General features: G+C 36.6%; 1 protein-coding gene across 2 annotated transcripts in view; it reads right to left on the minus strand.

The window, feature by feature from the left end:
- The window catches only part of afg3l2 (AFG3-like AAA ATPase 2), a 79,576-nt gene that overhangs the window by 14,262 nt on the left and 48,857 nt on the right, over positions 1-16,457 (minus strand). For both annotated transcript variants that reach the window (XM_059976497.1, XM_059976503.1), the window contains one exon: positions 281-388. In XM_059976497.1, coding sequence (XP_059832480.1) covers positions 281-388 — 108 coding nt within the window. The remainder of the gene's footprint in view (positions 1-280; positions 389-16,457) is intronic.

Consider the following 16,457-nt stretch of genomic DNA (forward strand, 5'->3'; position numbering starts at 1 on the left):
TCTTGTTAGAGATTATAAAATGATGTTGCTACATGAACATTAGTCCTGCCTCCATCCCAAATCCAATATTCCTTGAGTGGGTACTGTGGTGGGGATGGACTCACTCAGCTGAAGTGTCTGTAAATGTATCGTATTGCTATAGATCTCCAACTCTAAAGAAGTACACAGCTTTAATTTCAGTGTCCATTACTTTCCATGACAAATAGTCACAGAAAGCTTCATGGCACACTACCAATCAGTCAGCCCAAAATAAATAATCAGACAACGTAATCGAGCATACCAATGAATATTTGTCTGTCAAATCGACCTGGTCTCATCAGTGCAGGATCCAGGATGTCTGGGCGGTTCGTGCCTGCCAAAACCACCACATTGGTTGCAGTGTTGAATCCTGTTTAAAAAAAACAGCAGTTCTGAACAAGGGCAAGTTAAACACAGTCTGTAAGTCTCAAGGTCACCAGGACTCTTTCTGACTCATAATCACAAAATACAGTTGAACACAATTGGAAAGTCAGGAAGATCTTTAAGCACTCAGTTAAACGCAAAAGCTCAGCTATATTCAAGCTTCACGCTCATATCTGACAACAAGACCCCAAGATACAGAAGTAGAATTCGGCCATTTGGCCCATCAAGTCTGCTCCGCTATTTCATCATGGGTGATCCAATTTTGCTCTCAGCCCCCAATTCCTGCCATCTCCGCATATCCCTTCATGCCCTGACCAATCAAGAATCTATCTACCTCTGCCTTAAATATATATAAAGACTTGGCCTCCACAGCTGCCTGTGCCAAAGAATTCCACAGATTCACCACTCTCTGGCTAAAGAAATTCCTCCTCATCTCCATTTTAAAAGGATGCCCTTCTATTCGGAGGCAGTATCCTCGGGTCTTAGATTCTCCCGTCATAGGAAATATCCTCTCCACATCCACTCAATTGCATGGTCTGAACATATTGCTAAAATTACAAGGTTTAAAAAAAATGCAGCTTTTCTTAAAACAGTGTTAAATTATTTGCATATACTCAGTGGCCACTTTATTAAGTATACCTGCTCATAAATGCAAATATCTAATCAGCACTAGTGGCAGCAACCCAATGCATAAAAGCATGCAGACATGGTCTAGAGGTCCGTTGTTGTTCAGACCAAATACAGGAGACTTCCGGTGGCTGTAATGGAGTAGGTTGCAGTAGCTATGTGCTCCGAAATTATTCGCTTACTTTGCTGTTTAAACCTATCTCGGTGAGAGCACCATGAGCATCACGAGTAGAAAACTCTCTAAAAAAAGAGGCTACTTTAGAGACTTTGACTGAAATGTTTCAACAAATGTCAGAGAGACTCAAAAAATTGAATAAACTGGATGACTTGGAATCCAAGTTTGATTTGTTACAGAATTCCTTCGACCTGGTTAAATCTGAACTGAAAACGCTTTATCGGAAACTTGGAAGTATACAGCAGAATGTGAATGACCATGAAATTCGTATTAAGCTACACAAAGAATCTCTGCCGGTGTTGCAGAAGGATATTGAAGATTACAAGAAAATTTCTAAGGAACAACTTAAAAAGTACGACGCATTACTGAAGAAACTTGCAGATCTGGAGACCAGGAACCGAAGGTGCAATATAAGAATTCTTGGGCTTCCTGAAAAACTGGAGGGTAATCAACCTATCGATTTTTGTGCTCAAATGCTGAAAGATTTATTCCCTTATATATTATCGGAACTACCAAAATTTGAGCGCTTTCACCAAGTTACCCCGCCTAATTGGGATCCTGCCAAACCTCGCTCTATTATCATTCGCTTTTCTGACGATCAGATTAAAGAACAGATCCTTCGTGAATCAAGGAAGAAACGTATTTTCCAATTTCGTGATCAACAGTTTTGGATCGTTCAAGATTATCCACCGGCAGTTCTACGAGCTAGACAGGCTTTTAAAGAGGTCATGTCTGATCTTTTTAAGCTTGGCTGTCGCCTTTCTCTCAGAGATCCATGTAAACTCAAGGTTACTACTTCTGAAAATAAGGTTTCTTGGTTTACGAAGCCTGAAGAAGCTAAGAAATTTTTACATAGTCTCCATACTTAAATTCAACCTTGAAGTTTTAATTTCAGGTGTTCAATCAAGTAATTGGCACTTTGTTGATAACAAGGTTTCTTGGTTTATGCGGCCTTAATCATTTGTTTGATTAAGTAATTGGCGCCTTGCTATCTTTCAAGCTATGCAAAATATGCAGGCAGACTGCATCCATTTTCTCTTTTGCTGTTTTCTGCCTTTATACGGGTCCTCTAATGCTACTTTTTTGCAGCTCTTTTTAAACAAAACGTTATATTCTTTCAGTGTTATGTTGATTTTTACCTTCCTTTTAGTAATTTGACTGAAAGTAATCATGTAGGGTGTACATGTAGTAATTACTGAGGAATGAAACTATGGGTGTTTTGCTTTACTTTAAATTCACTCAGATTTTTCCTATCTTTTGATAATTTATATACCTTTCGATCTTTTACTGTTTTTCAATAGTATACAATATTCTCTATTTCTTATTGCTGGTTTTTGGTGTTTTCATTATTTTACCATTTTGTCATTTTGTGATTTTTTTTCTCCTGTGAATGCCTTAAATTAGTCATGTAGGAAGCTATCTAAACCACTTCCCTTTCTAATTATTTTCTATTTGTTTCTTTACTTTTTTTTGCACCCGCAAGTATGTGTTGTTTTCCTTATTAGCTTCTACTAATATTTGATCTTATTGTCTTTCTTTTTACCGAGACTAATAATGTTTTCCCATGTTTTTTTTTCGTAAATAGTGAACTTATTTACTTTGATATTTTGTTTTTGTGTTACTCGTTCGTTTATTCAGCATAGCCATACATATATATTTTCTGGAGCCACCAGAGTTTTAGGTTGGTAACGTTAGAATTAGTCTTCAGCCTCCCTTGGCTGATTTCTCTCTTTGGGGGGAGGGAGGAGGGAACTCTCTTTGGGTTCGTCCAGAAAGCTGATTGGATGTTTTTACTGTTTTATTTATTTGCTATTTATGTGTCTATGATTATCTTTTATACATTACTAAAGGATACTTGATGGATTCTTTTATTAATATACTCAGTTTTAATGAGAAAGGTCTAAATAACCATTAAATGAAATAAGATTTCCTCTTATATCCGGAAACTTAAAACTCGCATAATCTTTCTTCAAGAAACTTATATTCGTAAAGATGATATTTCACGTTTTTTCGAAGGATGGAAGGGTATACATTTTCACTCACCCTCTCAATCTAGATCGAGAGGCGTCTCTATCCTGTTTGATCAGAATGTATCCTTTATTCAACATTATGTAATTGCTGATACAAATGGCCACTTTGTTATTGTTTCAGGTAGTCTTGAGAATAAACTAATGGCATTTGCGAATGTATACACTCCAAATACAGATGACTCCTTGTTCTTTGAACGCCTTTTCTCTTTTCTGCCTGATTTGAATTGGTATTCCTTAGTGATGGGTAGAGATCTTAATTTTTGGCTTAACCCTATATTAGATAGCTCTTCAAGTAAAACCTCTGTCACTAATAAATCAGACCTACTTTTTAAATCTTTTCTATTTCAATGTGGTATTCTCGACATGTGGCGTTTTTTGCACCCCCAAGAAAAGGAATATTCATATTTCTCTCAGGTTCATCATATGTACTCTCGGATTGACTACTTTTTTATAGATAGAAACTTACTTCCACTGGTGTCTGATGTCTGATCATGCACCTGTGTTTCTGGCTTTAAGATTATCTGTTTATTCAGTATCAAATAGAAGTTGGCATTTTAATTTATCATTGTTATCTGATAAAAAATTTTCTGAAGTTTTTGGAAAACTATATTACTTTTTTCTTTAAAGAAAATTTTAAAGGAGATACTGCTGATACTATGGCCTGGGATACTTTTAAAGCATATATTCGTGGAGAAATTATCTCTTACTCTACCTATATAAAGAAAAAAGCTGACAAAGAAAGGTCTGACCTAGCAGCAATATTAAAACATCTTGATCGAAAGTATGCCCTATCTCCAGATCCAAGTATATATAATAAGCAGATTGAAATCCAATCCAAGTATAATCTTCTGCTGACTTACCCAATTGAACAACAGCTGTTGAGAGATAAAACTCAATTTTACATTCACGGGGATAGAACAGGTAGTTTATTAGCCAATCGCTTAAAATCTCTTACAGTTAATCGTCAAATCACATAAATTTTTAAAGATAATGGTACTAAGATATCCCACCATTCTGAAATTAACAGCATATTTAAAGACTTTTAACTTAAGTTGTATCAGTCTGACTCTTCTTCAGATGATACCTCTATGAATGCTTTTTTCAGTAATATCAACATTCCTACATTGTCTGCTGATAGCCTAATACAGTTAGATCAGCCTATTTCCAATGAAGAAGTGGCTGAGGCTATACGTGCATTACATTCTGGTAAGACCCCAGGACCTGATGGCTTTCCTGGGGAGTTTTATAAAACTGTCACTACGTTACTTACACCTTATTTATTCTCTGTTTTTTCAGAGTCCTTTAAATCAAACCAAACACAAGAATGGGGAAGAAATTTGAGTTAAATGACTTTGACCATGAAGTAATTGTTAATGTCAGATGGGATGGTTTAAGTATCTCAGAAACTGATGATCTGCTTGGACTTCCACGCATTACAGTGAATGGCATGAAAAAGTAAAACATCCAGTGAGCAGCATTTCTGTGGGTGAAAATGACTTGTTAACAAAAGAGGTCAGAGGAGAATGGGCAGACTGGTTCAAGCTGACAGGAGGGCAACAGTAAACTCAAACAACCACATGTTACAACAGTGGTAAAATGGTTTAATCTGAACGCACAACACACTATCCTTGAAGTGGATAGCAGCAGAAGACCAAGAACTGGAGGTACCTGAAAATGGCCACTGAGTGCAAAGTTACAGTGTTTGGCATTCACTGGACACTGCCTACACCCCAATTCCACTCAGCTCCCCCAAAATCACAGCTTGTTCAAAATTTATCATTATTTGAGTGATTGAACTGAGGGTGTTCACATCTATACTGACAAGAATGAGCTTGCCCTTCATTTACTACAATCATAATATGTCTAGAGTCAGAGTCTTAGAGAAGCACAGCACAGAAACAGGCCCTTTGGCACATCTACACCATGCCAAAACCATTTACACTGCCTACACCCATCGACCTGAATCAGGTCTATAGCCCTCATACCACTACTATCTATGTACCTATCCAAACTTCTCTTAAACACTGAAATCAAGCTCACATGTAACACTTGTGCTGGAAGTTCATTCCACACTCTCATGACCATCTGAGTGAAGAAGCTTCCCTTCATGTTCTCCTTAAATTTCTGACCTTTCACTCTTAACCCACAACCTCTAGTTGTAGTCTCACTCAATCTCAGTGGAAAAGGCCTGCTTGCATTTAACTTTTGCATACCTCTGTCAAATCTCCTCTCAATCTTTTACATTCTAAAGAATACAGTCCAAACTTATTCAATCTTCCTTTATAACTTAGGTCCTCCAGACCCAGCAACATACTTGTGTAATGCCCTGCTAAGAGTTTTACTACTATGCTGTAAGCATTTCATTTTAGCAGTTCTACAAGAGCAGTCTGTTCTGGTTTCCACTTGTTTGGGATTGAGCTGAGTTAAGAGGCTTGTTGTTCAACTCAAGAATGTGGCATCAGCCAGTCAGGATGGTAGAAGTGGGAGTAGGTTCTACAGAATGCTGGGCGGCAAGATCCTTGTTGGCAGCAGCTGGGAGAAGACAGGTGGGAAGATGGTGGAGGATGCTGCTCCTGTTGTACAAGGTGCTTTGTGCAGATGAATGACCTCAAGGAGGAAGGACCAATACCCTATGGGAGAGCCCGGTTCTTGATGGACTTTGAGTGATCTTCGGAAGGTGGTGTGCGCTTTCACACAGACCGAAGGTCCAGTGCACGATTTACAGACAAGTTCAAGGCTTGAGCTCCACTGTAAACATGTGACTGTGTAAATATAATGGGCCCTTTTTGTTGTTTTTCTTTCTTTTCTTTAATAACTGCTTGCTTAAGTAAACATACTTCTGATTAACTGTCTGCAGTGTACGATTTGTTATTTCTTGCCAACAGGCAAGTGCCGGGGGCAGTAAATCACACAGCTTTCTCACAAACCAGGGTTTGGGTGGGTGAGACATCCGAACCTCACGGATTTAGCAAGACCAAAGTCATATACACCCTAAACGTATGAAGCCTGAGAAAGGTGGGTTTCTTGCCATGGAATCCAGTGGCTGTTAGCAAGGGGCTAACAAGCCGCGTTTCCAGAGACGTGCAGTAAAAGGGGGTTTCACTTGTAAATTTCCTCTGCACTCTTTCAACCTTGTTTACATCTTTTCTGTAAGTAGGAGACCAAAAGTGCACACACTACTCCAAATTAGGCCTCACCAACATCTTATACAACTTCATCATAACATCCCATCTTCTGTACTCAATACATTGATTTATGTAGGCTAATGTGCCAAAAGCTTTCTTTACGACCCTACCTACCTGCAATGTCACTTTCAATGAATGATGGACCCCTATATTCTTCAATCCTTTTGTTCTACCACATTCTTCAGTGTCGTACCGTTCACTGTGTAAGATCTACCCTGTTTGGTTCTACCAAGGTGCAAAACATCACACTTGTCTGCATTAAATACCATCTGCCACTTTCCAGCCCATTTTTCTAGCTGATGCAGATCCCTCCGCAAGCCATGACAGCCTTCTTCATTGTCCATGTGGTGTCATCCTCAAATTTGCTAATCCAATCAACCACATTATCATCCAGATCATTGATATAGACGACAAACAACAAAGGATCCAGCACAAATCACTGTGGCATACAACTAATCAGAGGCCTCCTGTCAGAGAGGCAACTCTCCACTATCACTCTGGCTTCTCCCACAAAGCCAGGATGAGATAGTAATCCAAATTACTATCCCATCCTGAATGCCAAGCGACTGAACCTTCTTGATCAATCCGCCATGCAGGACCTTGTCAAATATCTTACAACAGTCCATATAGATACTATCCACTGCCTTGCCTTCATCTACTTTCCTGGTAACTACCCTGAAAAGCTCTAAAAGATTGGTTAGACATGACCTACCGTGCATGAAGCCATGCTGACTATCTTTAATCAGTCCATGCTTATCCAAATACCTATATATCCGGTTGCTTAGAACACATTCCAATAACTTTCCCCACAACTGATATCAGACTCACTAGTCCATAATTTCCTGGTTTTTATTTAGAGCCTTTTTAAAACAGCAGAACATTGGCTATCCTCCAATCACCTGGTACCTCTCCTGTCACTAAGAATGTTTTAAATATCTCTGCTAGGGCCCCAGCAATTTCTGCACACCTCCAGTAGTAGTGATCACCAACCTTCTTAAGCCCAAGATCCCCTAGCTCAACCTTAGTGAAAGGCAAGATTGACCTACTGAATCGTTTAGAGAAAAAACAACTCAGATTGTACTTCCAACTTGAGGCCTTTTATTTGTGCTAATTGTATTTTAATTACATAAAATGCTTTAGTGAAACTTTCAAATTAATTCAACCAAGGAAACACTGTAACTAACATATCAAACAGGCCATAGCAGCATCGAGCTCATCCAATACTGCCTTGAATAAGCGGTGCTGAAGCGCTTTTGCTCGAATCAAGTTTATCAGTTTGACCACCAGTGTCATTACATAAGAAAAGTCCATGACCTTCCCAGCCAAGGCCTGCTGATGAATCACACAGTGATAATTCAGGAAGTCAGGAAAATCAGGGTCATTACGGCACAGTGCTATAAAAAAACAACGCGCACACCGCGCATTGCTGGGGCCCCATCAGTAGTAATTGCCACCAGTTTATGAATGGGGATATCATTTTCACGGATATTTTAAAAAAACTCATTGTGAATATCCTCACCTCTTGTTCTCTCCTTTAAGTGCAAAAGAGTGAGGAAGTCCTTTTGTTATAAAATCCTGGAAAGCCTTTCTAACAAATATGACAAGCTGAGCTGTTTGCATTACATCCAGGGATTCATCAAACTGTCATGAAAAATATTCACAGAGTGACAAGTCCTTTAACACTTGCGATCCACGCCCTCTGAGCCTTCAACCCCGATTTCAGCTCCTCAATTTTCATTGTATTGGTAAAATTACTGAGACACTAGTATAAGTTTCAGGGGTATGCAAGCTAATGACACCACTGTTTTTGTTTCCCATTTCTTTACATTTGTGGAATGTTGGAATTTAAAGGGGGAGAAGTGTTGTAATGTGAGCATTATAAAGGTAAGTTAATACCAATTAGGATCATGGTAAAGCTGCTTGTAAAGAGAGATTGTTTCCGGGGTTGCAGGATTTTCCTTCCGGTCTTTTCTGCCCGGTGTGCATTAGTGAAAACCTCCGTATGTCAATATCGTTTTACCGTCCTAGATAAAGTTGCTCCTTTTGGGCATGAAGTTGTCGAGTGGTCCTTTTTCGAAGAAGAAGTTACTACATAATTTGCATCAAAAGGTTTATCAGGCAGAATGTATTAATTTGTGTATTAATTTTTCATTTTTTTTTCGGGATCTACTGGGAAAGTCTCAAAGATCCACCGGTCAATCGCAATTGACTGGTTGGTGACTACTATCCTGTAGGATCTGAGGGACCACCTTGTCATGCCTCCTTCTCTGTAATCTGTACAGAACCCATGAATTTGATGTTGCTTTGCCTCACTTCTAGACTCTTTATCCATCTCTCGAGTAAACACAAATGCAAAGAATGCATTCAAGACCTTTCCCATCTCTTTTGCCTCCACACAAGAATTACCATTCTGGTCTTCCAGAGGACCAATTTTATACCTTGCAATCCTTTTGCTCTTAACATATCTGTAGAGTCTCAAGATGGTGCTTATGGAGTGAAGCGGTTTTAGGCCAAGCACCCCCTAATTGACCTGTTTATACCTATTCTAAAGGGGTTCAGATGTATGAAATCTTTTTCAACTGTTTGAATCATTTTCAACTCGTTGAAATGTCTAAAGCAAAGGAATTGAAACAGACGAAAGAACCGTTAACTTTGGAAGCAATTGCGAAACTTATGGACGACAGACTTGAAAACTGGAGAATAAATTAACCTCAAAGCTTTCTACATTCAATGAATTTTTAAAGACACTTGACGCAAAACTTCAATCACTTACACTGGATTCACAACAACAAGAAGCAAGTATCTTAGTTCTTGAAGATGCCGCTCACCAGAGAGATCGCATAATTGAAACTCTGCAACAACAGCAAGCTTCGACTTCTCAACTGCTGGATCGTTATAAATCTAAAATCACTAATCTTGAAAACTGCTCTCGAAGACAAAATCTCCGGATAATTGGGCTTCCGGAAAATTTTGAGAACGGTGATCTCACTGTATTTTTCTCCAAATTTTTAATGGACATTTTCGGCTCAGAAGTACTGGAAACCCCTCCAATAACTGACTGTGCACATCGCATTTCTCTTTTTCAATCAGCTTCAGGTTTGAAACCACGACAAGTAATTCTCCGGATCCATTATCCTTATACCAAAGAACGTTTGATTCGGGCTGCCCGGAAAAAGGATATGATCAGCTTTCAAAATTTTAAATTCTGTATTCTGGAAGACTATAGCCCCGAAGTTTTAAGGGCAAGAATGGCTTTTAAATTGGTTATGTCAGAAATTCATCAGGAAAGCTACAAGCAAGCACTGTTATTTCCAGCACAATTGAGAATTACTCTCAAAGATGGGACTGATCGGCTGTTCAAATCTCCAGCGGATGCTCAAAGATTTCTTGAAGAATAATACTTTTTTTTACTACGGGTTGACTAATGTAATAATTAGGTTATAGATATGGATCTTTTATAAAATGATTTTTTTTACGTGATGATTTACACATATTTCTTACACACGGTAAAAGTCCATTTTTGGTTTATCCTGAGTTCGTTCTTTTTATATTATTATTCTGTTAGTTCTGAAAGTAACTCATTAGAGTTTTCTTTTAAGTTCATATACACTTTTTTATATTTTTAACGTTTAAATATTAAGATTTTTTAAAAATGGAGAACTTTTCTTTTCCCCCAAAAGACCTTAGTGCTTGGATATGTCACATCCGTTTTGATGTGTCTGAATAAGTTTAAGGACTTTCTTTTAAAACACTAATACAATATTATCCATTTATGGGTTTTATCGTTTTAATTCTTTTTAATCCTTTTGTTTTATATATATATAATACTAATTTTAATCTTTGTTACACTAACCCTTTCTTATAATATGGGTGCTTTGTATCTTTTATTTAACTTTTTTGTTTGAATTGCCGTCTTGAGACATGGGGGTAAATTTAGCATTAGATTGCTTGCTTGCCTCTTTTTGGCTTTTTTCTTGGGGTTTTGAGGGTGGAGGGAGGGGGATTTTTCTTTTTGCTTGCTTCACACTTAGTTTTACTTCATGGGCTGACTCGAAACTACAAAAATGGTTGCAGTGTCATGACTTCCGGTTCCTCCTTGAACTTACTTCCCTCTTCCGGATTCATGAGTTCATCTTTTTTTTTTAACCTTGTGTTAATTGTAATAAATATTGGCAATATGGATAAGATTATTAATTTTGTTTCTTGGAATACTAATGGTTTAAATCATCCGATCAAACAGAAAAAAATATTCAAAGTATTCCACAGAAAGAATGCTAATATTGTCTTCGTACAAGAGACTCATGTGAGAAAGGTGGATAGTCAACGTTTTTTTAGGTTTTGGAAAGGCCAACAGTTTCACTCAAATTTCCAAGCCAAAGTAAGAGGCCTTTCCATTTTTATAGATTCTTCAACCTCCTTTATACACTATGAAACAATTTCAGACCCACAAGGTAGATTTTTGCTTATTACTGGTTTACTTTTTAATCAAAAAGTTGTTTTAGTTAATGTTTATGCTCCAAACACTGATTGTTCTGAATTTTTTAAGTGTCTATTTACATGCTTTCCTAATTTTAATCAGCATATGCTGATAATGGGAGGGGATTTTAATGGTTGCTTAAACCCTTCGATGGATAGATCTAACCCCACTCAAGCTCTTCTGAATAAATCGGCCTCTCTTATTAATTCCTTTATGATTGATTCTGGAATTTCCGAAATTTGGCATTTTTTACAACCCAATGACAAAGTTTTCATACTTTTCTCATGTTTATCATAATTATTCAAGAATTGATCACTTTTTTATTGATCACCGTTTACTTACAGATGTTATTGATATGTAAATATGACTCCATTACCATTTCTGACCATGCACCTTTGAAGCTATCTACTAAGACAATGGACTCATCTTCTAATGCTAAATCTTGGAGGTTCAACTCTATTTTATTGCAGGACTTAGACTTTCTTAATTTTATTAAACAACAAATTGAATTGTTTTTCTCAACAAATTCTACAGCAGAGATCTCTAGTGGAATTTTATGGGACACTTTTAAAGCATTTATTCATGGACAGATTATTTCATACTCTGCTGGAGTTAGGAAACGAACTAATTCTAAAATATTAACATTGGTTGCTAAAATCAAAGCAATTGATAAGATTTATTCAGTGACCCCCAAAGTATAAAGAAGGAGTTGAACTTCAAATGGAGCATAGTTTGTTATTATCCTCTTCAATTGAAAATCAGTTAATTAAATCTAGAACCCAGTTTTATGTACATGGAGATAAGTCTGGCAAATTATTGGCTAATCAATTGAAAACTGCTTCAGTTAAACGACAAATTACTAGGATTCGAAAACGAGATGGTACTCTGACGATCGATCATAAAGTGATAAATAAAGCCTTTCAAGATTTTTATAATTCTTTATATCAATCAGAATTTGTTGAGGATTCTTCTATAATAGATGAATTTTTAAGAAAATTGAATATCCCAAAATTAACAACAGAAGTTAGTGTATTCCTAGATGCACCTTTTACGGAAACTGAAATAAAAGAGGCTACTTTTTCAATGAATTCCGGTACAGCTCCTGGTCCGGATGATTATACTGTAGAATTTTTAAAATACTTTCCCTCTATACTTTCTCCTTGGCTTTGTAAAATTTTTAAAGATGCTTTAACTATAGGTAAATTGCCACGATCTTTTTATGAAGCCTCTATTTCTTTAATTCTTAAAAAAGATAAAGACCCCACTGAATATGCAGCAAGGCCTATATCCTTGCTGAATATGGATTTTAAGATTTTTAGTAAAATTTTGGCCACTAGATTAGAAAATATATTACCTTGAATTATTTCTGAAGATCAGACTGGATTTATTAAAAACTGTTACTCATCTTTTAACATTAGAAAATTAATTAATATTATTTATACTCCTTCATCCAAAATACCAGAATGTGTCATTTCCTTAGATGCTGAAAAAGCATTTGATAGAGTTGAATGGCCATATTTATATAATACATTGCAGCATTTTAATTTTAGTTTGAAATTTATATCATGGATTAAATTAATATACTATAAACCCTTGGCCTCGGTTTTTACCAATAATCAAAGATCTCCTTTTCTTCAGTTATTCCATGGTACCAGGCAAGGCTGTCCTTTAAGTCCTTTACTATTTGACATTGTTTTGGAACCTTTAGCTATAGCCATTCGTGAATCACCTAATATTTGGGTATTACTCGTGGGGAAGGGACGTATAAGTTATCATTATATGCTGATGATTTGTTACTTACATATCCGACCCTGAGAGATCTATTCCTGCTATTTTGTCCTTGCTTGCTCAGTTTAGTAACTTTTCTGGTTACAAACTGAATTTTAATAAGAGCGAATTATTTCCATTAAATATGCAAATTCCAATTTATAAACATTTACCATTTAAAGTTGTCACAGATTATTTTACTTATTTGGGTATTAAAATTACCAAAAAACAAAGATTTATTTAAAGTTAATTTTTTACCTTTAATTGACCAAATTAAGCAACTCATTACCAGGTGGTCTCCATTATCTTTGTCATTGGTTGGTCGAATTAATGCTATTAAGATGATGGTATTACCCAAATTCTTATATTTATTTCAAGCATTACCAATTTTTATTCCTAAATCTTTTTTTGATATTATTGACTCCAAAATACCTTCCTATGTGTAGCAGAATAAAAATCCTATACTAAGCAAAAAATATTTACAGAAGCCTAAGAAGGAGGGTGGTTTGGCTTTGCCAAACCTGAGATTTCACTATTGGGCAGTTAATATACAATACTTAATATTTTGGACACAAGAATCAACTATAGCAGCTTGCCCACAATGGGTAAATTTGGAATGTAAATCTGTACAAGACTTTTCATTGTTTTCAATTTTAGGATTTTCACTTCCTTTTTCTTTATTTAAATTGAATAAACAAATAACTAATCCTATAGTTAAACATACATTGCCAATATGGTTTCAATTTCATAAATTTTTTGGCTTGAATAAGTTTATCTTATCAAGCCCTATAATATCTAACTTTCTTTTTCGGCCCTCTTTTATGGATCAAGCCTTTGTTTTATGGAAAACAAAAGTTTTAACGTTTTCGTGATCTATTTTTAGATAATAGTTTTATGTCCTTTGAACAGCTATCTAATAAATATAATTTACCTAAAACTCTTTTTTTTAGATATTTGCAAGTTAGAAATTTCTTGAATAATAAGTTTCAGTCTTTTCCGAAATTATGTCCATCGGACATTACGGAAAAAATTTTAGCTCTGAATCCTTGTCAGAAGGGTTTAGTAGTCACCATTTATAATATGATCATGAAAATACAGCCAGAAGTATCAGAAAAAATTAAGAAGGAATGGGAAAAAGAACTTCAATGTCTTATACCCACTGAGCAGTGGGAGAAAATTTTACAATTAGTCAATTCTTCTTCTATTTGTGCTAAACATGTCCTAATACAATTTAAGGTTGTACATAGAGTTCATATGTCTAAGGATAAACTTGCTCGATTTTATTCTTATGTTAATCTAACCTGTGACAGATGTCATTCTGAAGTTGCTTCATTGACCCACATGTTTTGATCTTGGCCTTGTTTGCAAAATTACTGGAAAGATATTTTCGGTACTATTTCAACAGTTCTGAATATCAATTTCCAACCGCATCCTATTACTGCAATTTTCGGTTTACCAATGGCAGATAATATTCGTTTATCCCCCTCAGCTCGACGGATGATTGCATTTGTTACATTAATGGCTAGAAGATCTATTCTATCGCATTGGAAAGAAATTAATCCTCCAACTATATTTCAGTGGTTTTCTCAAACTATCTCTTGTTTGAGCTTAGAAAAAATTAGAAGTGCTGTCTTTGATCCTTCAGTTAAATTTGAAGAAACTTGGAGACCATTTATTCAACATTTTCATATGAGTTAAACTGTCTTTTCCTAAACCTCACTTTTATTATTCTTAACTATTTGGATGGAGGTATGGAGTTATTGGTACTACTGTATATATTTAACATAACGCAATGGCCCATGTTGGTTAGTTTTTTTCTCTCTTTTTTTTGAGGGTTTTTTTTACTTCTTTTGTTCGTAATTACTATGAGTTTGGGAGGTTATTATATATGGATTATCATCTATTTGAATGTTTATTTAAACTATTAACTATGTACTCTCAAACTCTCTCTATTCATGTTACATTTATGTTTGTTTTAAAAATTAATAAAAAGATTTAAAAAGAAAGAAAGAACATATCTGTAGAATCCCTTTAGATTCTCCTTGACCTTGTCTGATAAAGAAATCAAGGCTAAAAGAAGGCATGAAATTGCTCTAAGTGTTCTCTTGCATTTCTTCAACTCCATACGCACCTTATTTGTTTGTACTTGCCTATACCTACTATGCACCTCCTTTTTTCTCTTAACCAGGGGCTCAATATCTCTTGAAAACCAAGGTTCCCTATACTTGTTACCTTTACCTGTTATTCTGACAGACACTTGCAAGCTTTGTATTCTCAAAATTTCATTTTTGAAGGCCTCCCACTTTCTAAGTACACCTTTGCCAGAAAATAGCCTGTCCCAGTCTACACTTGCCAGACCATTTCTGATACCATGAAAATTGGCTTTTTAGCAATTTAGAACCTGAACCCTCAGACCAGGCCTATCTTTTTTACATATTTTCTTTGAAACTAATGGCATTATGGTCACTGTATTCAAAGTGTTCGGTCACCTGTCCTGTCTCACTCCCTAACTGCAGATCCAGTATTGCACACTCTCTCATTGTGACTTTTATGTACTGATGAAGGAAACTTTCCTGGACACATCTGACAAACTCAATCCCATCTAGTCCTTTTACAGTATGGGATTTCCAGCCAATATGTGGAAAGTTAAAATCACCAACCTTATATATCATTAACATGATCATGACTGATCTGACATAAACAAACAACTGCAAGGAGAAATACAAGAATGAAAGTTGGCGCAAGTGCATAAAGAAAAATGAATTTATTTAATTTTATTGTTATCCTGCTGTACATATAAACAACCAAATGAAACAAAGTTTCTCTGGACCACAGTGCACCCACAAGATATATCAAAAACAGCACAAAACAAAATATTACCATAAATAAGTTAATACAATTCAAATGCATGTAGTGCACAGCACAGGTAAACAGCAGAACAAACATTAAACAGCTCACTCTCCGAGTGATGAGACCTTGGTTTTGGCAGAGTATTAATTAGTTTCTCAGCCTGAAGGAAGAAGCTGTTACCCAGTCTGGCAATCCTAGCTGATACACATGTGACTCCTTCTTGATGGTAGTGGGTCAAAGAGATTGTAGGGTGGATGGTAGGGAGTTTCAACAATACTTTGGACTCTTTGTCTACAATGCTCCTGGTAAGAGTCACAAATAGGGGAGGAGGAGCAATGATCTTCTCGGTGGTTTTAACCATCCTCTTGGGTCTTGCCATCCGATGCCTTGCAGCTTCCATACCACAAAATGATGCGTCCAGACACGACACTATCTATACTGCTCCAGTAGAAAATTGTTAGAATGGGGGCGGGGAGTCTTGAATACCTCAGTCTCCTCAGCAAGTATAGATACTGCTGTGCCTTCTTGATAATGAGGTGTTGTGGGTCCAGGTTAGATTGTCCATTACATGCAAACCAAGGAACATTTTGTTCTTCAATCTCTCCATGGCATAACCATTGATGTGTAATGGAGAGTGGTCGACCTGCACCCTCAAGTCAACAATCATCTCGTCTTGTCCACGTTGAGACTTGGGTTGTGGTTCTCAAACATCTGACAAGCCTCTCAACCCCCTCTCAGTATGGCGACTCATTATTGTTGTTGATGAGGCACAGCACAGTTCTATCATCAGCAAATTTGATGATGTGGTTTGAGCTGGATCTAGCAGTGCAGTCATGAGACAGTGGCATGAACAGTAGTGGGTTGAGCACAGAGCCCTGGGGAGCACCAACACTCATTGTGATGGAGTTTGAGATGTTGCTGCCAACTCAAACTGACTGGAGTCT

This window comes from Hypanus sabinus, chromosome 1 (genome assembly GCF_030144855.1).
Source record: "Hypanus sabinus isolate sHypSab1 chromosome 1, sHypSab1.hap1, whole genome shotgun sequence".
Lineage (NCBI taxonomy): Eukaryota > Metazoa > Chordata > Chondrichthyes > Myliobatiformes > Dasyatidae > Hypanus > Hypanus sabinus.